General features: G+C 55.9%; 1 protein-coding gene across 2 annotated transcripts in view; it reads left to right on the forward strand.

Annotated features, from left to right (window-relative positions):
* Positions 1–7,200: 7,200 nt before the first annotated feature.
* ACE (angiotensin I converting enzyme) overlaps positions 7,201–25,892 on the forward strand; it is a 63,697-nt gene continuing 45,005 nt past the window's right edge. Inside the window, exon 1 of one of the 2 annotated variants that reach the window (XM_054014398.1) lies at positions 7,201–7,767. In XM_054014398.1, coding sequence (XP_053870373.1) covers positions 7,555–7,767 — 213 coding nt within the window. In that variant the 5' untranslated portion in view covers positions 7,201–7,554. The remainder of the gene's footprint in view (positions 7,768–25,892) is intronic. The other variant, XM_054014400.1, reaches the window with a different exon arrangement.

The following is a 25,892-nucleotide window of genomic DNA, read 5'->3' on the forward strand; positions in this document are numbered from 1 at the left end:
ATACTGGGCTCTCAGCCCACAAGAAATTTAACCATCCATGGATGTATTCAGACCGCGCTCATCTGGAATATCATCACGGGGGTCCATGGAATTACTCTGTGTTTATCCCAGTGTAGCTGAGAACGGAAGCTGAATTCAGGCCTGTCCTTCCGTCTTTCCGCAGCATGACATGGATGGAAACAATGATTTGTGTGGTTCATCAATCAGCTGGCCCTTCTCAAGCCGGCTTTCAAGGCCCCAAGGTTTCCTAAGTGAATTCTTCTTCCATAACACTCCCAAGCTCTCCCAAATCCTACCTCATTAATTACAGCTTCCAAAGGCGTCTCCTGCGTCTCCCACCATTGAACCCGTTTGGGAACAGAATTTCTCTGAGAGCTTCCGCTTTCCCAACTGTTTACAGCGTCCCAGCTGGGATTTCGGAGCCTGCTTTCAGTGTTGCAATCTGCTGGGCATGGCAGGGTCTCGGAGCTTGATTCCTAATAGCAAATCTACAAACTCCCTAGACCCAGACAGTGACTCATGAAGCTCCCTTCCCTTTCTGCCTTCTGCCTCCACTGCTACCACAGTCACTCCTGTGGCTCCGGTGGAAAGGGTTTTGCATCCTTCCTTAAGATCTTAATGAAACTCATACATTTCTTGAGCATATTTCAGGTCCCATGATCTCCAAATATATGGCTGCAACCACTGCTGCAATGCAACTGCCTCTGGGATAGAACCGGGCCACTTTTTAACAGCGCACAGCAACCCTTCACAACAGTTTAGGAGTGGCAGCGTAGAATATTCCCCCCTGCCCCAGCTGAAACTGCAGTGGGAGTTCAGGGAGGCAGAGTATAACTGCCTGGAATAGAATTTGGCTAGGACACCACAGTTAACACCTCCTCTCTCAGGAATGGCTTCACAGGAACTTTATTGCCCACAAATGGTCTGGACTTCAGTTGCGAGTCTCATGCCAAAGGTGGCATCTCCGGAAGCACAGCATTGACATGGGTTTTGGTCTGACTCTGAAGGAAGAGCGCCCCCTACTGAATTGCTGGCTCTGCTTTCTGCTGCCATCTCCTCTAGCACCATCCTGGGGCTGGGACAACACCTTCAGCCCCTCCAAAACACAGGAGCACTTCGCATGACTATGTCACCTCCGCCAGCCAGCTTACGAGCAGCACCCACAGGTCTGAAGGGAGCCACAGGCAGTGAGGAGAAGTTGATCAGATGTGACAGCCTTGCAGGCAAGATTCCCCTTGGCCCTGATTTAACTGAATAGACCAGCCGTGTGAGGGCTGGTAGAGCAGGACTTCAGAGCTGCCCCAGAGATCTGCCTGGTTCTTTCCCCAGGAGTGCCAGCAATGTCAAGAGCATGGCTAAGTACTAATGCCATCCAGAGGCTTCAGCGGGAGCTGCACTAAACTTCTTTAGCACCCGTTATTCGAGGAGTTCAAGGCACTTTACAAACGTTACCCCGTGTCGTTCACAGTAATCCCCATGAGGCAGGGAAAAGACAGTCCCCATTTCACAGAGGCCCAGCGTGGTTCAGCGAAGGTCCCTCTCTCCGATTCTAACTACAACGGCACGCTCTCTCCCAAGCCAAGTCCTCGGTTATAGATAAACAATAACCCCCTGCTGATTGACAAGGTAAGCACAGGTCCCTGTGCAAGCTGAAGACCTAACTCTAGGGATGTGATGCTACAGAGGGGCCTGGTGGATTCTCCATCACTTGCAGTCTTTAGGTCCAAGAGCTCAAAGAGAAGTTATGGGCTTGGTGCAGGGAGCAGTGGGTGACGTTCTCTGGCCTACGCTATGCAGGAGGTGACCTCTGTCACATGGGAGCAAGCAGCAGGAGGTTTGTCACGGGTGGCATTGCAGAGGAAGTTAGGGTGACCAAATGTCCTGATTTTATTGGGACAGTCCTGATTTTTGGGTCTTTTTCTTATATAGGCTCCTATTACCCCCACCCCCTGTCTCGATTTTTCACATTTGCTGTCTGGTCGCCCTAGAGGAGGTCTCGGCGGCTCTACATGCTGCCTACTAGACTGCCCGAGACTGAGGCAACTGGTCAGATTTGATTGATTAAGGCTTCCAACTTGCACTGAAAATCGGTGGGCGGTAGGCGCCTAACTCCCTCCGCAAATCACAGCCCTCCCCTTTGCTTAGTGCCCCATCAACCAGGGAGGGCCACTATCCTGGGAGCGGCTTCCATCATTCCTTCCTAGCGTTACTTACCCACACAGAGAGCTCAGTCTGCCATTGAAGGTCTTTTAACAGCTTTTAACAGGACGCCTCACTCCAGCTGCTGAGGCATTTGGATATCCTGGCAATAGAAGCCCTCTAAGTACCTAAGATTGCTAGAGCCGCAAGTTTCAAACAGTTGGCTCAGTGTGGTTTATTCTTTGTCATTGTGAATTCTCTGTACAGGGCAATAATCTGCTAATCTGCCCCCAGAACTGACCCTCTCTCCCACTCCATTAGCAGAGATCTCAGACCTAAGGAATGGAGTCAGATTCTACATGCCTGACACTTCCCAGTGTCCGGGAAACACAGGCCCGTGTATTTACTAGCTTGCCAGGAATTACCAGGATCCCAGCGCGGAGCCAGTTCTCCGCAGGATGGAAAGGATCCTGTGATGAGATGTATTTGCTCTTTTCATTGTTTATTCTTCTCCTAACTCTCTAATGTGCAAAACTCACTCGTTTGCAACTACCTTCCGTTCTCCATGCAGCCCCTCACTGCAGTCTGTAGGACTGGACGGGTGTTGCTGGGAGGCAGGACGGGGCCCCTATTGTGTTATGGGCTGATTCTGTCTCCAGCCCTGGCCCCTGTATGCTGCCGGGCAGGGAACGGGAGCTGGAGCTGTGCGGCAGGGGGCTAGGAAAGAATCATTCAGTAAGCACAGCACACAGCAACGCTGGGCCCAGGGGCCATTTGAGGGGATGTCAGGGTCAGGTGGGGTTGTGTCGGAGTGGGAGAGGTTGTCTCCTTAGCGTATGCGGCTTCAGAGATTCCGGAATGCAGAGCAACCCAGAGCCCTTGGGGCTGCTCTAATTTGCAGCAGGTACTATTCTGCCCCTAGAGCAGATCTGAATTCGGAGGCTTCACCTTTCAGCCCCTCCCTCAGCCACCTTTGCCCCACTCCTCCTTCCAACCAGACTGTATGTTCTATCCTGGGCCTCCAGGAGGCGCAGCCCTGAATCTCAGCCTGGGTCTGGGAAACATTTCCCTTTGGATCAAAGGGGCTGTGGGGCTCATCTTCCAAGGGGTCAGTCACCCCACATCTCCAGCCGATGCCGATGGGCGCTGAGGGTGCTCAGTGGTGCAGGAACGCCAGGCACTATTCCAGTACATCGAAGGGAAGAGGATGGATTTATGACAGCTGTCCTTGCAGGAGAAGGACTCGGGGCTGTGTTTGGGGCCGGGGTCTCCTGTCTAATTCGGTTACAAGATTGAGACCATCCTCATGTTGCTAAAGGGTGTGTATGGGGGGGGGCGGGGGTTCACAGCGTGCCTGCTCAGGGTTCAGTTGTGCCTGATGAGCACCAGCCCATGTTGCAGGTGGCAGAAGGGATTGGGTTTCAGGAGGCGCACGCCCCTCCTTGAGAACCCAGGCAAGTCTGCTGTGCCATCCCTAAGGAGGGCACCTCCTGCTGCCCTTGCATGTCTAGTCAGTGTGGATGGCCAAGCAGCGGTGAGCCAAGGCCCTGCCTCCTCTGAGGTGGTTTGTGCCCCCTGAGGTGCTAGGAGAGCACAACCGCTGTGCTCAGGGGCACCCCAAGGCTGGGTCAGCGTCCCAGTGAGGGAGGAGAGCAGGCTGCACCAGGGTGCATCTTGTCCCTTCTCCCCCTGCACCCTGGGGAGTGCGCTGCTCGAGCTCCCATTGGAGCAGCGCGGCTCCATCCCACCCCCTCCCCATAGCTACACCCCCTAGGGCGAGCACAAGTCGAACTTCCAATGAAAGTCAGTGGGAGCTGCAGGTGCTCGGCTGTCTGCAGATCAGGCCCCACGGGCTGGGTTTTTGGATCCCTGCAGGCTGGTGCCTGCACACGAGCCACACAGAATTTCAGCAAGAACATCTGGGCACCGCCCTTTGAAGGCAGGCTGTGGGGTTTTGCTGCTGTCAGCAAGGCCGCTGAGAGCACAGATCCCCTGCACGTAGAGCAGATGAGAATTAACCAGCTTTAACCCACAATTAGTCTGACTTTTACTTGTATTGCAGAAGTGTCTAGCAGCCCCTGTCCTGGAGCAGGACCCCATTGTGCAAGGCGCTGTACAAACAGCACAGACAGTCCCCGCCCCAAGGAGCTGACAACCTAAATATCCAAGGATTGTTGTTTTCACAGGACATCTTCCAATCAGACGATGTTTCTTACAGGTGTGGGGGAGAGGTGTCTTTTAACTAGATGCTCTATTATGGAGTCTTCCCTAACCGGATGGTTTATTTCGCAGGGGGACCCAGGGACATGGGATTCTCTTTACAAAGATCCTTCTATCCAGAAGGTTGTAATTCTTAGTCCTCGTGCTTTTCTTCCCTAGATCTTTACAAAGGCAGGTCAGCATTATGACCTCCATTTGTCAGATGGGGAAACTGAGGCAGGGAACAGGGAAGTGGTCTGCTCAGGGTCACTGAGTGAAACAGTGGCAGAGCCAGGAATAAAACCCATGTCTCCTGGCTCCCAGCCCTGTGCTCCGACAGGTTCTTGACACAGCGGATCCTCTGCTACGTGTTGCTGACCAGCCCTCAGAGGGGTGGCCTCTCTTCTTTACGTCAGCTCAGCAGGAACCCCCTTGCTGCCTGGATTCTTCCTCCTTTCACAGGCAGCCAGGGACACAGATGTGATTTTATTTGGCTTTCTTGTCCTGGGAGAGTCCTCCCAGGCCCAGCAGGGAGGCATTCCCTGGGAGGCGGGGACAGCTCCGTGCCAGGGCTGCTGGGCGGGGAAACCCCAGCAAAACAAAATGAATAGAAAGTGATGGGGCAGCTACATTCTGGACCCCATGGGGGGGAGGACAGCACTGTACAGGGGCACTAAGCGCCCTCTCTGGGAATGGGGTGGCCCTGAAGCATCTCTGCCTCAGTTTCCTCCTCCCCCCCGAGCTTTTCCACATGGGACAGTGTTGCTGATTCAGAGCAACCACTCGGACTCATCACTAAACAAATTCAACCCCTTGCATGACAACAAAAGTCCAAACTCACAAAGATGCTTCTGCCCCTCCCGGGCTACTCTTCCACCCACCTCCCAGCTCAGATCTCAGCCGCTTCTGGGCTACCTTTAAGTCCTTTCTGGATCTGTTAGAAGGTGCTGACTCCCAGTCTCCGGGTCGGATTGACCTTTTGTGGGCCCCCATGTAGCTGTTATGGGCCCCTTCCGAGTGTGGGCCTGGTGCCACTGGCGCCATTAAACCTGGTACAACCCAGGCTGCTTTCCCCAGAATCCTGGAGTCTCTTTCAGCTCAGCACTGCTGCCCCTTCTAGGGATCTCCCTGAAGACCCTACTTTGGGGCCTGCTCCCTGGAAGTCCTCCCTAACTGAGTTCTGGCCCAGCTATTCATCAGGCTAACATCCGACCCCCTGAGTGCCATGATGACCCTCTGCAACTTCCCCCTCTGGGAGGTCAGCTAATTGTGTTGGGAGGCGGGGAGGAGGAAACTGGGCCCTCTCCTATTAAAGGGGCCAGCCACCCTGTGCAGGTACCTCCCATTTCAGGATGGAAGGAGGTGGCTGTGCAGATGGGTGCTGCAGCAGGACGGGGTGAGCTGGCTACGCGCCTGCTCCTGGGTGGGGAGGTATGTGCGCATCGTCCCAAGCTTTACAGCTTCGGTTCCAGGGAGGAAGGAAAGTGACGACTTCGGGACGTGGGATGTGACTGGTGGTCAGTAGCCCAGTGCAAGCCATGGCCAAGGTGACCTCGGCCAGCTGTCAGCTCATGGAGCTCGGGAACAAAAGAGCAGCCGGAGTGGAACGGCGCCGCGATCTGTCTACGCTGAAGGGGAAAGGAAACGGCCCAGCCACTGATAGAAACTACCCGTCTCCTGCATGTGAGCCCCACCCTGCCAGCACCACCCCCGCCTTACCTGGCTTGTGCAACTCACCCAAGCCCTGATCTCCACCTGACCAGATACAGAATAGGCCAGTGCTTCTCAGCCTTTTCCAGATTCCCCCAGATTCTCCTCACATCTCGGTGGGATCCAGCCAGGACCCCCCTCCCATTTAGTGCTAGGAGAAGGGAAAGGGGGTTAGTGACCCCCTCGAGGATCCTATCCACAGGAAAAGGGCAGAACAAGTCCGCCCACCCCTGGCCTGGGGAGATCAAGGGCTCAGCGAAGGCTCTTCCTGGGGCCTGTTGCTCCCCTTGCAGTGGAATTCCCCGGACCCCGGTTTGCACCTCTCCAAGCGCCAGCAGGCTCTGGGCGCAGCCTGCAGCCGGGGACTCGCCAAAGCCACCCGAGGGTCTGCCTGAGCTCAGCTGGGAGACTGGGGGAGGGGGCGCGAGAGCGGCTGGGCCGGGAAAGAAACCCCAAAGCGAGCATGAGCCTATGCCAGCTCAGCCCGGGCCGGTGTGGCTCCCCGCCGTCCAACCGCGTCCCTCTAGCTCAGCACAGCCCAGGCCTTTGGGCACCTTCAGCTGGCGGACAGTGCAGGGGAGAAGCTGGAGTCCGGGTGGGCAGAGGGGGCTGCATGGGGAGGCAGCTGTCTGCCCCGGGGGGAGGGCCTGGCATTCCCCTGGAGATGGAGTTGGAGAGCAAGGGGCCCAGTGCCCAGGAGCCAGATCCCAGCTCCCCCTCATCTTTCCTTCTCCCTCCTTCTGCTCTTTTCCTTCCCACCTGGTCCTTCCTCTCTCCATCTTCCCCCTTCCCCATCCCCTTCTGTCCCCCTCTTTTCTCTCCTTCCTCCTTCTCTGTCTTCCTTCCCCCCTCTCCCCTTCTGTCCCCCCTTCTCTTTTCTCTCCCTCCTCCTTCCCCCTCTCTCTCCCCTTCCGTCCCCCCTTCTCTTTTCTCTCCCTCCTCCTTCCCCCTCTCTCTCCCCTTCTGTCCCCCCTTCTCTTTTCTCTCCTTCCTCCTTCCCCCCTCTCTCCCCTTCTGTCCCCCCTTCTCTTTTCTCTCCCTCCTCCTTCCCCCCTCTCTCCCCTTCTGTCCCCTTCTCTTTTCTCTCCCTCCTCCTTCTCTATCCTCCTTCCCCCTCTCTCCCCCCTTCCTTCTATTTTCTCTCCCTCCTTCTCTATCTTTCTTGCCCCCCCTCTCCCCCCTTCTGTCCCCCCTTCTTTTTTCTCTCCCTCCTCCTTCTCTATCTTCCTTCTCCCTCTCTCTCCCCTTCCTTCTCTTCCTCCCCATTCCCCCCTCTCCCCAATTCCCTCTCCTCTCCCCTCCCTGTGCTGCATGGAAGGACTTTGGCACCGCGAGTGGCTCTTTCATCGGGCTCCCGCTACGAGCCGCCGAAGGGAGAGTAAAATGTTCCCTCTTATCTGCGGGGAGAGGCCGGCTCGGTGGGCAGGGTCTGGGCAGCGCTTATAAGCCGCCGGCCGCTGCGGGCGGCTCCCTGGCCAGGCGCTCGGGGCCGACGCGGGTGCCAGGATGCCCCCAGCTCTGCGGCTGCTGCTGCTCTGTCTCGGCGGGGCGGCTGCCTTGGAAGCCGGGCTCCTGCCCCCCGACACCGACGCCAGCGAGCCCGGGGCTGCCCTCTTCGCGCAGGACTACAACAGCTCCGCCGAGGGGGTCCTGTTCCGGAGCGTGTCCGCCAGCTGGGATTACAACACCAACCTCACCAAGCCCAACGCCGAGCGCCAGGTAGGAGCCCGGGCGGGGTCTCCGGGGGGTGTCTTTGGGGCCACGCCGCGGGCTGGCGGGGGAGGGGGGCAGCCCCCCCTGGGCGGCCCAGCCCCTCCGGGGGGAGCAGGTGCCATTCAGGGTCGGTGCCCCCGCCCCTGCCTAGGGGCATCGGGCACTGGGGAAAGCAGAGCCGGGCCCCCCACCCGCTGCCTGGCTCCGGCGGACTCTGTGCGCTCCTGCCTGGGGGCTGGCACGGGGAGGAGCCCCCCGGGGGCTGCCGGGGAAGAAGGGGCATGTCGGACCGGCTGCGAGCTGCGGGGAGCGGACGCGGTCATCGCTCGGGACCCTGCAAACTAGACGGGGCGAGCGGCTGGCCGGGAAGCCGCGGGGATGGGCTGGAGCGCGGCTCCCCGGTGCAGCCCTTTCCCCGGGGCGGCGGCGAGGCTGGTGCCCGGAGCTCCGCGCAGCGCTGGGATGCCGCGAGTCGGTGCCCTGGCTGCTGGCTGGAGATGCTGGGGCGGACGCGTGTCCCTGCGTGGCTCCGCTCTGGAGACTTGTCCTAGCTCCGGGGCGTCTCCTTCCTGCAGTGGGATCCCGGCTCCCCCTGCCTGCCCATGCGGGGGAGAGCAGGGAGGGAGGATGGGGTCCCCTGGGCTGGGGACTCCCGGCTGCCATAACAGCCCTGGGAGCTCTGGGGTACGGTAGCCACAGGCTGCACTAGCCTGAGCCGGGGGCAACGGAGTGAATGGATACAGCCCCTGGCACCCGCCTTCGGACCCAGGCCCTGAACTAAAGTTTCGTGCCAGTGCCCCTGTGTGCCAAGACCCCCGCTGCGCCAGAGGGCAGCCCGTTGCCCAGAGCTGCCAGGATCGGGGCAGGGTTGTGTTGGGCAGCCGAGGATCTGGCCCATAGGTGATTTTGTACAGTGGGCATGTGTCTACATGCGTACCGTGGACTTGGCTGAATGTGTTTGTGTGTCCGGACGTATCTGTAGGTGTCCAACTTTGGTCTAGGGCCATGATGCCAACCCTTTGGTAACCCCACTGACTTCTGTTGGGTTGTACCAGGCATCTCAGTGAAGAGGCTAACGCTAGATGTGTGTGTAAGTGCGTGTGGGTGTTATAAATGTCTATATACATATGTGTGTGCAAATATGCATGTATATGTGGAAGTGTGTGTACAGTGTATAGATCTGGCCACAGGGGAGTAACGAAGTGTATGTGTGCATGTGGCTAGACGTGTATATATACATTACTCTGTTACTCTGTCAAATAATATCCATACGTATACATATCCATATATATGTATATTCTTGGACAGGGTAACAAGCCTTGTGGATGGGGGGAAGCGGTAGACGTGGTATATCTGGACTTTTGATACTATCTCGCAAGACCTTCTCATAAGAAAACTAGGGAAATGCAACCTAGATGGAGCTACTATAAGGTGGGTGCATAACTGGTTGGAAAACTGTTCCCAGAGAGTAATCATCAGTGGTTCACAGTCAGGCTGGAAGGGCGTAACGAGTGTGGTTCTGCAGGGATGTTCTGGGTCCGGTTCTGTTCATTATCCTCATCAATGATTTAGATAATGGCATAGAGAGTACACTTATAAAGTTTGCAGACAATACCAAGCAGGGAGGGATTGCAAGTGGTTTGGAGGGTAGGATTAAAATTCGAAATGATCTGGACAAACTGGAGAAATGGGCTGAAGTAAATAGGATGAAATTCAATAAGGACAAATGCAAAGTGCTCCACTTAGGAAGGAAGAATCAACTGCACACATACAAAATGGCAAATGACTGCCTAGGAAGGAGTACTGCAGAAAGGGATCTGGGGGGTCATAGTGCATCACAAGCTTAATATGAGTCAACAGTGTAACACTGTTGCAAAAAAAGCAAACATCCTTCTGGGCTGTATTATCAGATGTGTTGTAACCAAGACACGAGAAGTAATTCTTCCGCTCTACTCCACGCTAATTAGCCCTCAACTGGAGTATTGTGTCCAGTTTTGGGTGCCACATTTCAGGAAAGATGTGGACAGATTGGAGAAAGTCCAGAGAAGAGCAACAAAAATGATTAAAGGTCTAGAAAACATGACCTATGGGGGAAGATTGAAAAAAATGGGTTTGTTTAGTCTGAAGAAGAGAAGACTGAGAGGGGACATGAGAACAGTTTTCAATACATAAAAGGTTGTTACAAGGTGGAGGGAGAAAAATTATTTAACCTCTGAGGATAGGATAAGTAGCAATGGGCTTAAACCATCCTGGCTGCAACTTAGGTTGGACATTAGGAAAATCTTTCTAACTGTCAGGGTGCTTAAGCACTGGAATAAATTGCCTAGGGAGGTTGTGGAATCCCCATCACTGGAGTTTTTTAAGGGCAGGTTAGACAAACACCTGTTAGGGATGGTCTAGACCTAAGTTCCCTCTAAGCTGCGTGGCTGTGCAGCAGGCTATCAAGGGCCTGGACTGAAGAGGAGAGAGATGCCTTTTCCCCAGCCCCAGCCCTGGAGCTGCCGTGGCCAGGGAGAGGTGCCCATGGGGAGTCCTCTCTCCCCACCGCAGCCCCAGGGCAGCCTGCACCCCAAACCCCTCATCCCCAGTCCCACCCCAGAGCCTGCACCCCAGCCAGAGCCCTTACCCCCCCACACCCCAACCCTCTACCCCATCTCTGAGCCCCCTCCCACACTCCGAACCCCTCGGCCCCATCCACGCCACACATCACCTCCATATTGGTGCACATAACAAAATCCATTCCGTACATGGACGTAAAAAATTAGAGGGAACATTGGTCTAGATAATATTTAGTCCTGCCATGAGCGCAGGAGACTGGACTAGATACCGCTCGAGGTCCCTTCCAGTCCTACGATTCTATGCTTGGGGGGGAGGGTGGATGTGTATGTACACATGCAAGATTCAGATCTAAAACCAAGACCCGGGAAGCCCTTATCCAACACTTCCCCTTTGCTGATGACGCAGCAGTGACAACCCACACAGAAGCTTATCTTCAAAACCGAATGAACAGTTTTTCCAAAGGCTGCCAAGACTTCAGGCTTACTATAAGCCTAGAAAAGACAAACATAATGAGCCAAGGAGTTGAGGAAGCACCGTCCATCAAGATCAACAACTATGAACATGAAGTGGTGACTGAGTTCACATACCTGGGCTCCACTATTGCAGTCAACTTTTCACTTGAAACGGAACTCAACATCCGCATTGGCAAAGCTGCCACAACACTGCCTAGACTGAACAAGAGGGTCTGGCAAAACAACAAACAGACAGAACACACACAGAACTGTGTGCATCGTGAATGTGTTAGCAGCACACTTTTGTATGGGAGCAAGTGTAACCCACACACCTGCTGGGTGGGGTGTTCTGCCCCATCTAGTGGCACCAAGACCACTTAGAGAGAGAGATTAATGAGTTTGCTCTACAGCCTTAGCTAACAGCCAATTGCCCTTTAGCTCATGTGGTAGAGGCTCATGCACTCGGCTCCAAAGGTCCCCGGTTCGATCCTGCCTGCCGATGACCGGGGTCTGTCAGCATTACACATGACATGGACCTTGTACTCTCATCAGGAAAAGAGGCTCATTGCCTTTGTCGAATCTTTGGAATCTCCTGGAGGGATGGAGTCACCAACACTGAGGTGCTCAAATGGGCCAGCATACCCGGCATGCAAACACGCCTCCGCTGGCTTGGGCATATGTGCCGAAGGAATGATGGGTGCACCCCAAAGTTCATCCTCTGTGGTGAACTGGCATCTGGAAAAAGACCCAAAGGATGCCCTACATTGCGTTTCAAGGATGTGTGCAAGCAAGACCTCAAAGAAATGGACGTGGACAACTGGGAAGATCACGTTCAAGACCGCAGCCTTTAGAAACAAGAGCTTAACAAAGGTCTCCAGAGTGCCGAGAGGAAGCTGTCCAGCTTCGCAGAGGAGAAAGGAGCTCGCAGAAGGCATAGCCCAAAGGGTCGAAACATCACCTTTCAATGTGACAGATGCGGCAGCGAATGTCTCTCTCGAGTGGGTCTCTTCAGCCAGCTTCGCGGCTGCCATAAAACCAACGGAGTAAATTCTTTACCCCTCAAGGGTGTGCATACCCAGGGTCTCTCAAGACTGAATGATGCCTACTACTACCTGCGTATTCGTATGTGTCTGTATTTATAAGAATGTGTGTGTGATCTGTGCATTTAAAATGTGTGTGTGTGTGCGCGCGCTGAGCGTCCGTCTCCAATGTGTGGTTAATGTCTCCTCTCCATGCATGGAGGAGACTCCACCATGGCCCCTCATGCATGTCTGGAGGGCCAGCTGTCTCTTTTGCAGAGGGGATTGTCCAGATTCAGTCATTCAACAGAGCAGCCCCCTAAAGGGGGTGTTGCTTGGCCATTCACAGCCTTGCCAGGGCAATCAAGAAATCACAGGGAGTTCTTCACTCAGAGGCATCTGCGCTCTGTTTGCATTCTCCTAGTCTGGCAGGGCTGGGGACAACACAAGGGCAACATCCTGCTGCGTGATGGCTGACGAGCTGCAGCTATGAAATGATCTCACTTCAGTCCTTACGATAAGATCCCCTGGGCAGCTATGGCACCTGTAATGGCAGGCTCACAAACAACTCTGCCCCCGGGATTAAGTCTCACCGTGCCCAACGAGAGTCTTGTGCCCCTTTTAATGGCCCAGGGAAGGGAAAGTGACTTACTCAAGAGCAAGCAGCGGGGAACCCCAGGCCCCTGCTCTAACCACTGGGCACCATCACTTCTGCAGGCAACATGTCACGCTCACCGATGAACACCTATGTTAGTGCACAATTAAGGTGGCGAAATCAAGCTGACGAAAGGAAAGAGGTCAGAAACCTTGGGTCCAGCCAAATCATGCCCAGCCTGGACCAGCTGGGAGGTCAAAGGTGGCCCTACGTTATCTTTATCTCTGCCCCACTCCTGGAGGCAGCTGAGCACTTGTTGTTCCCCCCCAGCGTATATTAGAACAGCCTTAGGGCTGCTCTAACCTATGCCAGTTGCCAGCTGTCCTGGTGTCTCAGGCTCCCTGGAATGCAAGGCCCTTTTTGAGTCTATGGCACAAGGGGACAAGACTCAAAGCCGAGGCGCTGGCCCAAGATTTCAGTGTTATGTCCTGCACTGTGGGTCGGAACTTCAGCCACCTGACCTCTGCTGATCCACCCCAGCGTGAGAGCTAAGCCTTTGTGTTTTGTAACAGACGTTTAACAACAGGCACCGTATGACTCTGGAGGTTCTGACATTTTAAAAGGAAAACAGGAACAGGGACAGAAAACAGGAACTGTGCTACCAATGTCATGTTCGGCTTAGGAAGGGAGTGTGGGCTAGTGGTTAGCACAGGGGACTGGCAGTCAGCACGGTGGGGAAGGGTGACAGCTCTCTCCTAGCGCAGCTGGGCTCCTCCCCAAAGCCCTAGAGCCGCGAAGCAAGGCTGAGTCTAGCAGGCCTCCTCGGGTGACTTTTCTTATCAGCCAAGCCAGGCAGAAGGGAGGGGTGAATCTAGTGGGGCTCTCCCCAGCCTGGGTGTCCCTTCCAGGGGGTCTGAATTGCCTAGTTGGTGGGAAAGCGCCAGAATGACATGTCTCTTCCATTATCCCAGCCCGCAGCGAGCGGCGTTGGCACCCGCCCGTCGGGTTTCCGCATGACTGGCGCTTGCCTACAGCTCAACAGAAATAAAGAGAACAGGCCGGGTCCTTCGCGGCGTCAATTGCCGGAGCGCCATTAACTTCAGTGGAGCTGTTGATTTACACCAACCGGGGATCAGGCCTGGTAAACTTTAGCTTGTCGAAGCGTCAGCAGAGAAGCGTAGGGCCCATGGAGTGTCCTGGGCAAACCCCTTCCTGTCCCCAGCGGCCGATGCTCCAAAGGTCCAGAGGAGACTGATTTTGTCCTCGGGTCTAACCCTGCGGGCGGGGAGCCCCTGAGACTGGAAGGGCCCTGGGGTTGCGGGGGGAGGAGACACACCTAATATAGCCTAAAATGTGGGCTGCTGTGGCTTGGGGTTTAAAGCTGCTCCCCCCACTGGCAGCACCGCGGGTGTGGGGAGGGAATCTGCCTCCTCATGCAGTATGGGGGTGGGCAGGAGGACTTGTAGCGGGCATGGAGGAGGGGGAGCTAGGTGTGCACCAAAGAGGAGTGTAATGGGGCCACGGGGGCGGATGCAGAATCTCCAGTGGGGAAGGATGAGACAGAGAGACTGCTGCAGCGTGAAAGCTACTGGCTTGAGGAGTGAGATGGCCCCATTAGCCATGGGGGCTATTCGTCACTGCTATTACAGTATCACCTATAGGCTATGGCTGCGGCCAGGGCCCCATGGCGCTGTACTAAAAGCAAGAGGCAGCCCCTGCCCCAAAGAGCTTACAGTCTAACAGAGACAAAGGCTGGGAGGGTAAGTGCTTTGCCCAAGGCCACCCAGCAGGCAGTGGCAGAGCTGGAAACGGAAGCAAAGTTTCCGGAGTGTCAGTCTCGTGCCCCATCCTCTAGCCCAAATCCACGAGTGAGTTATGCAGGTCATCCCAGGTGAAGGTGCCTAAAACCTGTGTGCTGCTCCAAACCAGCAATCAGACCACAGAAATACTGATCTAGAGCTGAGAGAGCTTCACAGATGTATATTGGTTGGATTTTTCATGTCCCTCCCCTCACAAAGCCATGCTTAGACCCAGGGGCCCGGCTCTCCCAGTGCAGAGAGCTAATACACCAGAGAAACCCCTTCAGTAACTTTTGGATAGAGGAGTGTTTCACCATATGGGGCAGGATGAAAATAAAGCCCTAGGAAGAGGATGGTGCCTTCTGCTTTGCTATAGGAATCATGGGCCTGATTCCCTGTTGTTCTGCACCCGGAGTCATCGTTTGCACCAGTGCAAAGTGAGTGCCTGGTAGGTGTGGAATGCTGCCTTCCTTTGTGAGCACTTGACACCCACCTTGCAAAGGTGTAGATGACAACAGGGCAGCGGAGAATCTGAGTCCAGTGGCAACCTTGTGTTGCACTGGTATTGCTGACAGTTGTCTGGGCCTGGGACCCCCCCCACCCTGCAGGGCTTCTTTCCCCTGGATCCCACCCCGTGAGGGTCGCCCCATCACCACCATCCAACCCACCTACTTGTGCCCATGACTATTTGTGCCCCATGTGTGAATGATTGACCCTCACTGATTATTAACTGTCTTTATCTCGCCCACCGCCCACCCCCCCAATTGGGGACTCTACAGTTCGTATGTATTATGTGTGCTGCCAACCCCAACATAACAAACATCCCCCCCATACTCTGTATGTTCCCCCCAATAACTGACAACTGACTCCTTGAATCGTTTGTACCGTCTTTATTTTTTAAATATTCTCTAATAAAATTTATGTTCTCCTATCTTTCTTCCTGGTAATTAGCAAATCAGTGACATTTACCTAAACAATCAGCTCTCTAAAGGGAAGACAGTGAGAAGGCTGATAAGATCTAACCTGACAAACATTTTATTTCATATAGTATATTTGCTAGATCCAGGATCACAAATCTCTCTCTCCCTCTCTCTCTCTCTCTGTATATATATATATATTTTTTTCCCAAATAAATCATACGATCAATTTTTTACAAGAAAGTCAGTCGGTAGTTCCGCACCGATTAGCAACTCTATAATAACAAAGCAGTGTTAAGCATATCTATCTATCGATCGATCTATCTGATGATCATTCCATCCCCATACATATCTATCTGTCTATCTAAATGGTGTGTCTGTGGACTCTGGCTGACTGACATCTCTTCTCCAGTGTTTCCTCAGATACTGCATTTGCCCCTCATTCCCCCGGGAAAAACAACTATCAGAAAATCTTTGGAGTTGCATGGGGATCTTGTCATTGCTCATCCGTGCAAGACGTGTGTTAGTGTTAGACCTGCTTGGGTGCCGTGTAAGAGACTCTTGGAAACTCACAGCTGTAGAAGCCAATCCCTAGCAATACCAGAACCCCACAGAAGAGACACCCCAATGGGCTTGATGCAGTGCAGTCATCTCCTTGTTAACTTCCTGGGCAGAGAGTCCTGGAGAGACAGTGGGATCAGCATGGAGGGATGGGGGAGGGCACTAGCCCTCTCCTCTGGTGATTAGGGGAGTGTGACTGACAGGCTGAAAAAGCCCAAGAATCCCATGCTGAAGGAGCATGGCTTGTGTTGGGGTGTGAGTGTGTTTTGAGAAGAGCGGGGGGAAGGACGGGTTACGTCTCAGGAGCAGAGGCCGTTCCCCCTCGGCCTGCAGATCTGAAACTCAGCTTTGAAAATTACAGACCGTCAATAGAGGCGGCTCGCCTCACTGACCTGCAAAGCTAGGTGCCGTGTCTGGGCGTTCTCCCCTTTACCCTCCTTGTGTCATTCGCCATAAGAGAGGCAGCAGGCAGGCAGAGCTGTGAGGTGTGGGGCTGGGACAGTGGACCTTTGAACCGGATCAAAGCTTGGTAACTGTCTGTTTTAATAGGGTTACCATATTTTGTGCCTCCAAATGGAGGACACTCCACGGGGCCCCGCCCCCGCCCCCAGCCCCGCCCACGCCCCCTCCCCAACTCCGCCCCCTCCCCAAAGTCTCCGCCCCCTCCCCTGCTTCCCGCGAATATTAAATTCGCGGGAAGCCTGAAGCTGGTAAGGGGTGGTGTGGGGGGAGCAGGCGCGGCCCAGGCTGGCCCCCCGGCGGCGCCAGCCTGGGTCGGCTCGGGCCCTGGGGTGCCAGCCCCGGCCGACCACCCCCAGCCCGCCCAGCACTGCCGGCCCCCGGCGGCCCAGCGCACCCCCCCCCCCGCTATCCCGGACCGGCTCCCGGCCCCGCGGCCCAGCGCACCCCCCGGCGGCCCGGCCCCGCGACCCCGGACCGGCCCGCGGCCCCGCGCACCCCCGGCTCCCCGCCCAGCCCCGCGGCCCGGCGCACCCCCCCGCTACCCCGGACCGGCTCCCCGCCCGGCCCCGCGGCCAGGCGCACCCCCCCGCTACCCCGGACCGGCTCCCCGCCGGGCCCCGCGGCCCGGCGCACCCCCCCGCTACCCCGGACCGGCTCCCCGCCCGGCCCCGCGGCCAGGCGCACCCCCCCGCTACCCCGGACCGGCTCCCCGCCGGGCCCCGCGGCCCGGCGCACCCCCCCGCTACCCCGGACCGGCTCCCCGCCGGGCCCCGCGGCCCGGCGCACCCCCCCGCTACCCCGGACCGGCTCCCCGCCCGGCCCCGCGGCCCGGCGCACCCCCCCCCCGCTACCCTGGACCGGCTCGCGGCCCCGCGCACCCCCCCGCTACCCCGGACCGGCTCCCCGCCCGGCCCCGCGGCCCGGAGCACCCCCCCCGCTACCCCGGCCCGGCTCGCGGCCCCGCGCACCCCCCCGCTACCCCGGCCCGGCTCGCGGCCCCGCGCACCCCCCCCGCTACCCCGGCCCGCGGCCCGGCGCACCGCCCGGCTCCCGGCCCGGCACCGCGCCCCCAGCTCCCCGCCCGGCCCCGCGCCTGGCCCGGCACCATGCCCCCGGCCCCGCGACCCCGGCCCGGCCCCGCACCGGCCCGGCCAAAGAGGCCCCGCCCGAGCCCTCCATCCCTCCCTCCCGATTTTCCCGGACATGCCCAGCTTTTGGGGATTTCCCCCCGGACGGGGATTTGAACCCCCAAAAGCCGGACATGTCCGGGAAAATCCGGACGTATGGTAACCCTAGTTTTAAAAGGCGGCTGTTATAAAGGGAGGGGAGGGCAGAGCACTGGGAATGCAGGCCCTGGGGAACATAGCCCTTATGTCTCCTGGTGAATGGCTCGTGCACTGACTCGCACAATGCCTCTCCTGAGCATCTGCCCAACAGCTTGAGGCAACCAGTTTTCAACCTCAGGAGGGGCCGCCAACTACTTGCTATGTGGGCGGGTCTCCTGAGCCACCTGGTCTCCTTTCTGTTCGGCGATTGGCCGTCTGGAAGGAAAAGAGCAAATCTGGGTTCCCCCGTGCGAAGGTTTCTTCAAATGGCTGTGTGATCAAAACCTGATTTGTGCGACTCCAAAGGGGGTGGAAGCAAACAGCTGTTCCACACACCCAGGTAGGGTGACCAGCTGTCCCTATTTTATAGGGATAGTCCCAATATTGGGAGCTTTGTCTTATATAGGCGCCTATTACCCGCCCCACCCCCTGTCCTGATTTTTTTACATTTGCTAGCTGGGCACCCTACACCCAGGCATGGCCGCATGCACCGTTTAGCTGTATCCACCCACATCTGCTGCCCAGAAAATGAGGCCTGAGTAATGAAGAGGAGAATGAAATGAAACAACCCAGCCTACTTGGAGACTGGCTGAAAAGGCTTAAATAGCAGCTAATGAGCTATCAAATAAACTCTAAGAGACTGCCCCAAGAACACGCACTTAGCATGTTTTCCTTCCCTGCTGCTATGTTGTCAGATCTGCACCAGGCCCGTCTTGTAAAGTCAACATTTCCAGCCAACAAAATATTAACACACACCACAAGCAAGAACAGCTCCCAGGAAGCCGCTTCGCCTTTCGACCCTGCAGATTGACAACCGGTCCCTGCGGCCACGTGTGTTCTGCTCCGCTACGTTTGTGGGTGAAGCGCATCAGGCTTGGGCTGAGCCAAACCTTGGGCTTCTGACTCAGACAAAACTCTCGTTGAAGTCAACGGATCAGGCCCTGAGGCCCTCACCCAGACCCTGTGTAATGATGAGGCCTGCTGGAGTTGATGGCGAATTCCTAGCCATTAACCATTGGAACAATTGACCCCGGATCACGGCGGATTCTCCATCACTGGCCATTTTAAAATCGAGACTGGATGTTGTTTAAAAGATCTGCTCTAGTTCAAACATGAATTCTTGAGGGGCAGTTCTAGGCCAGTGTCGTACAGGAGGCCAGACGAGATGATCGCAGGGGTCCCTTTGGGTCTTGGAATCGATGAAGAAAAATAAGTCATCCCAAATTCTCCACCCGTTTTTGAACAACTCCCAAGCACCCCTTTGTTGCTCTTTGTCGAGTGGCAGGGCTCCAGGAGAGGTTTTATGAGTCTATTACAGGCTTGGCATCAGCCAGCCCAGGATTTTTAGCGTATGAGGTGCCAGGTTCAGTCCCTACAAATGACCCTGCGTCATTGCAATTTGTTTTGGGGATCTTGGTTTTTTTGCAGTGAACTCTCCAGGTTGCAGCCGTTCCCAGAGTTGCTGAGCAGCTCAAGCCTGTGGGTAACACAGCCTTGATTGTTCTCCACAACCAGGGCTGGCTCTAGCTTTTTTGCCACCCCAGGCAAAAAAAAAAAAAAAAGGCGGCCGGACTGCCGAAGCAAAAAAAAAAACCCGGGTGCCGCAGGGAGCAGGTGGAGGGCGGTCAAGGTGGCTCGCAGGGGGCTGAAGGGCGGCACCTGCCCGCTCCCTCCACCCATGGGCAGCCAGGCACTGCAGCCTGCTCGCAGCCGGGCGAGAGGGGCTCCCCCCTCTGGCCTTGGGGTGCCTCTCCCAGCCGGGCAGGCGGAGCCCCCGGAGGCTGCAGGAGGTGCTGGCTTAGCAGCTCCTTTAAAGGTGGCTCGGCCAGGCCGGGCTCAGAGCGGCGCAGGAGGCGGAGGCCGGTGCAGGCGGTGGGGAGTGGTGCGTCCCAGGGAGCCTGGCGGCACGGTGAGCAGCGGGGATCGCTAGTTCGTGCCCCTGCAGGGCTGGGCTGGCTGCCCCAAGATTGGCTGGAATGCCGCCCTTTACAGTGTGCCGCCCCAGGCACGTGATTTCTCGTCTGGTGCCTGGAGCCGGCCCTGTCCACACCGCACCTTCCCTAAGACAATGGGCAGCATCCGGTCACTGGGAGAAGAGGAGGAATCTTGCCAAGAAATCAGAGCGAGTGACTTGCCTCCCTGCCACAGTGCACACAGGAGAGGCCTTTGCGAATGACTGAGCAGTCTGATGGGATCGGAACGGGGCTCTCCCCAGAAACGAAAGGGTGAATCTGCCGTGCCTGGAACGTGAAACCTAGTTCAGGCTGAAAAACGGGGGCAGGGGCGGGAGGTGTTGAGGTGGGCAGAGCACTGGGGAAAGGTGTCAGACTGGCAGCCTTGGACTTCAAAGGTCCTCTCTTTCTCCGGCAGTGAATACACTAACAGTGCGAGCTGCCTGTCCCTGGCTCACCTCCTCTATCCTGGGGTGGACGAAGTCTGTCTCCGAGGCCAATCCGTCCCCTGAGATTGCCCACACAGGGACCACCTAATGCCAGGTGTGACAGCAATGGACACCTGCCTGCCGGTGCCTGAGGCCACCAAACAGCTGATGGAGATGTGGCAATAACTCTCTGTCACTGGGGCTAGTACCGTTGGCTGGATGTGCTCTGCGGTCCCCAAGGCGAAAGGCTCTGAATCCCATTCCCGGGGTCCAGAACTACTCCAGGCTTTTCAGGGCTTGGCTTCTTTAGGATGGCATTCATCTCTCCCTGCCGAAACTCTGCCTCGGGGGGCTTTGGGCAGGGATGGGGGAGGGTGAAATGAACCATGACTAGCGCTCCTAGAAGAAGAAGAAATGAGCCCTCCACGGGAAGGCCAGTAGAGCTGCAAACCGGCCCCTCCACATGCCTATGTGGGGGTGTCCCTGTCTGACTGGCCCTTTAAGGGGAGTCAGGCTTAGCCTCATCTCTGACAGATCAGTCTGTCCCCCCTGTAGTGGGGCGGCTCCCCCACTCCAGCGGAAAAGGGATTAAAGTCAGCCCTGGGAGAAGGCTGTGGCTGAGAGCTGCTAAACTGGGCGGATTGGGGAAGCGGCTGCAGCCGGGCCACGCCCCAATCAGGCCACAGCTGGCCTGTATAAAAAGGCTGGGAGCCAGCAGTCCAGGACTGTCTCTCCAGGCTGGGATAGAGCAGGGCCTGGCTGCCTGCAGAAAGGGCACTAGAGCAAAGCAGGGCTGGGGAAGGAGCAGGGAAGCTCCAGGCTGGCAACTCCCTGGGCTGTAGGGCCTGGTCCAAGGCCCATAGCGGTACTGGGAAGCAAGCAAAGGCAGCAGGTCTGAACCCCCTTGCCTATGATGAGTGGCTTTTACACTGCAGTCTGCCCCAGGGAGCGGGGCTTGGTGATGACTGGCAGTAGCCCAGACTGAGGCAAGGTGGGGATTAGAGGGTGGGGGGGTTTCCCAGGGAGGGGAGACCCATAGAGACCGGTGGGGGTATTGCTAGGGGGTAGCCCCAGGGTAAAGGGGCACCAGGGTCTGGGAGGGACACGGGGCCAGCTACAAGCAGGACACCAGCCTGCAGAGGGCACCCAGGCTGGAAGAGAGCTAATTCCTGAAGACCTCCAGTAGGAGGCATGAGTGAGTCCTGCTCCATTACACACACACCCCCAGGTGATCCTGGTCGGCTGGGAATCAGATGGCTTCAGTCACTTATCAGCTGTAGCTGGGAAAGAGACAGGTGGCTTCCATAAAGACCTGGTGGAGCCCAGTGAGGGAGCAGAGCTGCCAAAGGAAAGTTCTCTCCTGTGATGGGCTGAGAGGGGAGAAAGAGGCTCCTGGGGCAGGCTTGTGGGGGAAGGTAGACTGGGAACAAGGATCCCAGCCTGTGGGAAGGACTCCGGGGACCTGTGGCGTGAGAACAATTTGTATAGTGGAGGGGGCTGAGAGCCGTTGAACCAAACCGCAAAGCCTGTATGTGATGGAAACCGCTTCAAGCCAGGGGGTGCAGCAGCCCTGCCGGGGGAGCTCTGAGGAGAAGCTGGAGCTCCAGGGAGGGAGAGTTGGGAAGGTCAGCAGTGTACGTGCAAGCAGGATGGAGAGGGAGCCCAGGAGGGTGGAGGGCCTTTTTGGGTTTCTTTTGGGACTGTTGTTGGTTTGTGATCTGTAGGGTGGCCACTTCTGAGATGCAGGAAAAACTGGGCACTGGCCAACCCCGCTGCCAACAGAAAGAGTCCCTGGTGGTGAACCAGTGAGTCTGTCCCACTTCCTGGAGCCCCCTGAGGGGATGATGGTGTTGGGGGTGCTCCCACAAGAGCTCAGGAAAGCAGGACAGACCTAAGCCTCGCCAGCAGGGATGGGTAAGGAGCAGGGTGAGGGAGGTAGGGGTCTCCTTACCCCTCTCTGCTGACGAGCCTCGGCTCTCTCCCGCTTTCAGGTCCCCAGCCCCAGGAGGTGCAACCATGGTTTTGGCAGGGGAGGGCCCAGGATGCAGAGTGGGAGCTGGGTGCCGGTGTGCTTCCAGCTGTGATGTGCATGGCTGGTAGTTACAAGATCGCTGCTCGCACGGCTGCATGTGCGCATGGCAACCCTCCTCTTCTCTCTCCCCCCCCACCCCGCCCCGGCTCCTTGCACTGCAACAGGCAAGGCACAGCAAAAACTAGCCTGTTGGCAACACTGGTGATCGGCACCACGCCTGGGGGTGCTGCGAGAAGCAGCTGCCTGAAAGAGTTTCCCGGGGGCAGGTAGGCCAGGCTGCTGAGAAGGGTTAACTTGAGAGAACACACACTCTGAGTAGAAAGGTTGTGGCCAGCTGAGGACCAGAATTGAGCTGGGTCTCAAGCCCAACCAGCAGCGGGGGGGAGCCAGCAGGTGCAGAGCGGGAAGCCCTGATACAAGGTGCAGATCCCCGGAGCAGAGTTTTGCCTCCAGGGAAACTGAGGTAGGGTGAGTAGTGCCACAGCAGGCCACAAGGGGGCATCGTGGAGGCTGACCCTGCCACAGGGGGTTGGGGACTAATGCCTGGATTCTCCTCCCTCCATGCCGGTGAGGAAGACCTCCTCTATGGCATGGAGGGGTGTGGAGACCTCCCTGTGTGCCTGCCTTTCCTGCCCCTCGCTGCTGGGCTTGGTTGGCAGGGGGAACCTGGTGGGACCCCTCTGCACCAGGGGGAGTGTGAGAAACAGAAGGGATGTGGAGCTGCCCCTGAACTTCCTGGAGTGTTAACAAGAGTGCAGAGTGGGCAGGGGGTGATGGAGAGTTTCCAGGCTCATCATCATATCTGCCCACCAGACGCTCCAAAGCAAAAGAGCCGACTCAGCCCTTTCCCTGGGCTCTTAGGGTGGGAATCGGCCCCTTCCGGAGCCACCTTTCCATCCTCCACCCCTGCAAAGTGGGGGTTTAACATAGCACCTGACAGCTACCCAAGTGTCAGCTGCACATGCACGCAGCCAGCCAAGTGACAAGGGGAGGGACTGGTGGCTGCCTTGCTTGGGGTTGATGCACCTGCACTGGCAGCCAGGCTCATGAAGTCAAACAGTCTCGTTTTGCTTATTGGAGGGAGCCCTGCATCTGTGTAAAATGAATACAATAGTAGCATTTACCGGAATCGCAAATATTCCTGGGGTCATTCAGATTTTTTCAGGGCACAAAGCTAGATCTACGGGTCTCTTCCCAATTCAAAGCCAGCTACCCTGAGGCCATTGCCACCTGAAGAGGTGCTATGTGACATCAGGTAGTGGGACTGCCCAGCAGCCGGGTGCCCACATCACTTAATAACCCTCCAGCCCCCTCACGTATTAGTAATGTTATAATTAATACCTAGCTCTTAGTTAGCACTTTCTATCATGCTTTACCAAGGAGATTAGTGTCATTGTTCCCATTTTACAGATGGGAAAACTGAGGTACAAGATGGCAAAGAGACTTGCGCAAGGCCCTCTAGCAGGTCCGTGGTAGAGATGGGATTAGAACTTAGGTCTCCCAGGCCCATGCGCTAGTTATTAGCCCATGCTGGCTCCTGAATGCAAATGGGAGTTGGTTGGCTGGAATGTGTGTTCACAACACCCACTGTAACATTGAATTCAGCTCTCTTTATATGCAATACATTTTTGTCTGATACATCTAGATGCTGCTGGTGCCTAGACTCAAGAGTGAGGGACACGTTAGAAATACTTTGGGTAGACAAATGGCTAGAGTGATGTGTATGTGACTATGAAATGCCGCTGCTTTTTGTTTTCAGTGCACTGTGCCTTTAAACCTCCCAGAATTCTGCTTGTGTGTGGAGACGTTTGCTGCAGTCTGTTCCCAAGTGAAATGCACACACTACACTCTCTCCGCTGGAGACTGGTTTTCGTTAGTTGGTTTGTTTCCTTAGTTTAAACTAAGTCTCCATATTGGCAATTCCAGCCATTCCAAAATCAGGCTCCAAACATCATGAGATTGGGTTAAAAAGCAAGAGTTTTAACAAATGTAGGATTCTTTTTTTCTTTGCCTTCTATTGTCTTTAGCTTTTCGGGTTCACTTGCCTTATGTTTTCAAGCTTTTCTCTGCAACCACAAGAGCTAGAAACTTGCTTTAAAAAAAAAAAAAAAATTAAATGGAAACCAAGATTCTACCATCATCATGTGACTCCAGGAGTTGGTTCTTTAAGAAAAACACCAAATAGTGCAAGATTTGTGATTGGAGCGTGAGAGTGAACAATGCTGAGCCATCATTGAACCAAAGATGGGATTTTTCCAAAGTGCTCAGCCTTGCTCTAACTTGCCTCCCGTCAGGGTCAATGGGAACAGGGCTGAGACTCGGCGCTTTGAAAGATCCCTCCTGGAAGGTGCATGGCATGTCCTTGTGGTTAGCAGAGCAGGATTATGTAAGGAATAGGTTGGTTCCACTTTCTCCTAAGGTTCCATGTATAAAAGGTTTAAACACACTGCAGACATGAGCTGTACGTGTCCTGTTGATTTTTAAGCACATGCGTAGAAGCTGCCAGAGATAGTTATCAGCAAATGATTGACTTGCTGGACTCTCTAACCATGTGTGAAAACATCTCATAATTTCCTGTTAATCATCTATAGCCCACTTATAAATGGAGCAGGTTTTTCCCCTGCAAACAGTGCAGTTTATTCAACCTTGCCTGTTGCAGCTGCCAGCAAGGCTGCAAAAGATGCACATTTACCCGGAGCCACTTATAATCCACCTGCTGTTCCTGTTCAGTTCGAAAGTGGGACCTCACATGACACCCTTTCTGGAGCTCGTTTGCCAGCTGGAGAAGCTCCAGGCAGGGAGTGGGACTTGGAGCGATTTCCACGTTAGCTGGAAACTGGTGTCTCCTCTTAGAAATGTCAGAGATCAGCGCAACCCTGCGACTCACCTCTGATTATTTCCCCCTTCCTGGCCAGATCTCTTGTAAAGTGCATCCTTACACAGCGACTTCCACGTCAGGTTTTCATCTGCACAGCTGCAGTGTTGGGCTTGCCTAGCATATCTGGGCAATGAGCCATTGGTGTCAGTTGCCAGAAGCGAGCGGAGGGCGGCAAGTGAATGAATGGGGCAAGCCGCAGGAACCCAGGATAATGAGGGAGGTCATTTCAACAGCTGGGGGAATTGCTGCTGATGGGGATCAGAGCAATCATGACTGAAAGGAGTCCTGCTGCCCGATGGACCGCTGGCCTTGCTGGGCGTGAATGGTTACACCCATCGTCTGAACAAACCCTGAATCTTAATACCAGGGGAATCGTGAATCTGAACCTGGATCCGAACGTTAGGGTTCCCCCTTTATCTGTCTATATAACTGGACAGACCAAAATCCTGCATTCAGACATTCCTAAACTTAATGGTGGGGAATTCAGATCTGGCCTATCCCAAATGCAGGCCAGCGGGGAGGGCCTCAGGGCCTGGTGGGCAGCCTGAGCAAGAACGTCTACATTGCTAACTGAGCCCGAGTCCGTTGACCTGAGTTCTAAGAGTCACTGCTGCCTCCCCCTCCCCCCAGTGTAGACGTACCGGTATACACCAGTGCAAAGTGGGCCTGATTCTCATACTAAGGCCCTTTTACACAGCTCTAGCAGGGTGTAAATAATATATGGAGATATACCCATCTCATAGAACTGGAATGACCACGGTGCAGGGCAATAGGGAAGTGGGTCCTATGCTCAGGAGCGCCGCCAGCGTTTTTGCCGCCCTAGGCGGCGGAGATCCCGCCCCCGAAATACCGCCCCCGACAGAGGCGGCGGAGGTCCCGCCCCTTGAAATGCCGCCCCTGATAGAGGCAGCAGAAGGTCCCGCCCCCAAAATACCGCTGACGACCGGGCCGGCCGAAGATCTGGTCACCGCCCCCCAAATGTTAGCACCCTAGACGACCACCTAGGTCGTCTAGTGGGTTGCGCCGGCCCTGCCTATACTGTGCGGGCTAGCTTCCCATCCAGCCTTGTTTTGTGGCTGCACCAGATTTAGGAAAAGGAATGACAAAAATACCGACAAACGAGCCACTGCCTCAAAGCTGGGACAGTCCCTC

Source organism: Malaclemys terrapin, chromosome 25 (assembly GCF_027887155.1).
Source record: "Malaclemys terrapin pileata isolate rMalTer1 chromosome 25, rMalTer1.hap1, whole genome shotgun sequence".
NCBI classification, from domain to species: domain Eukaryota; kingdom Metazoa; phylum Chordata; order Testudines; family Emydidae; genus Malaclemys; species Malaclemys terrapin.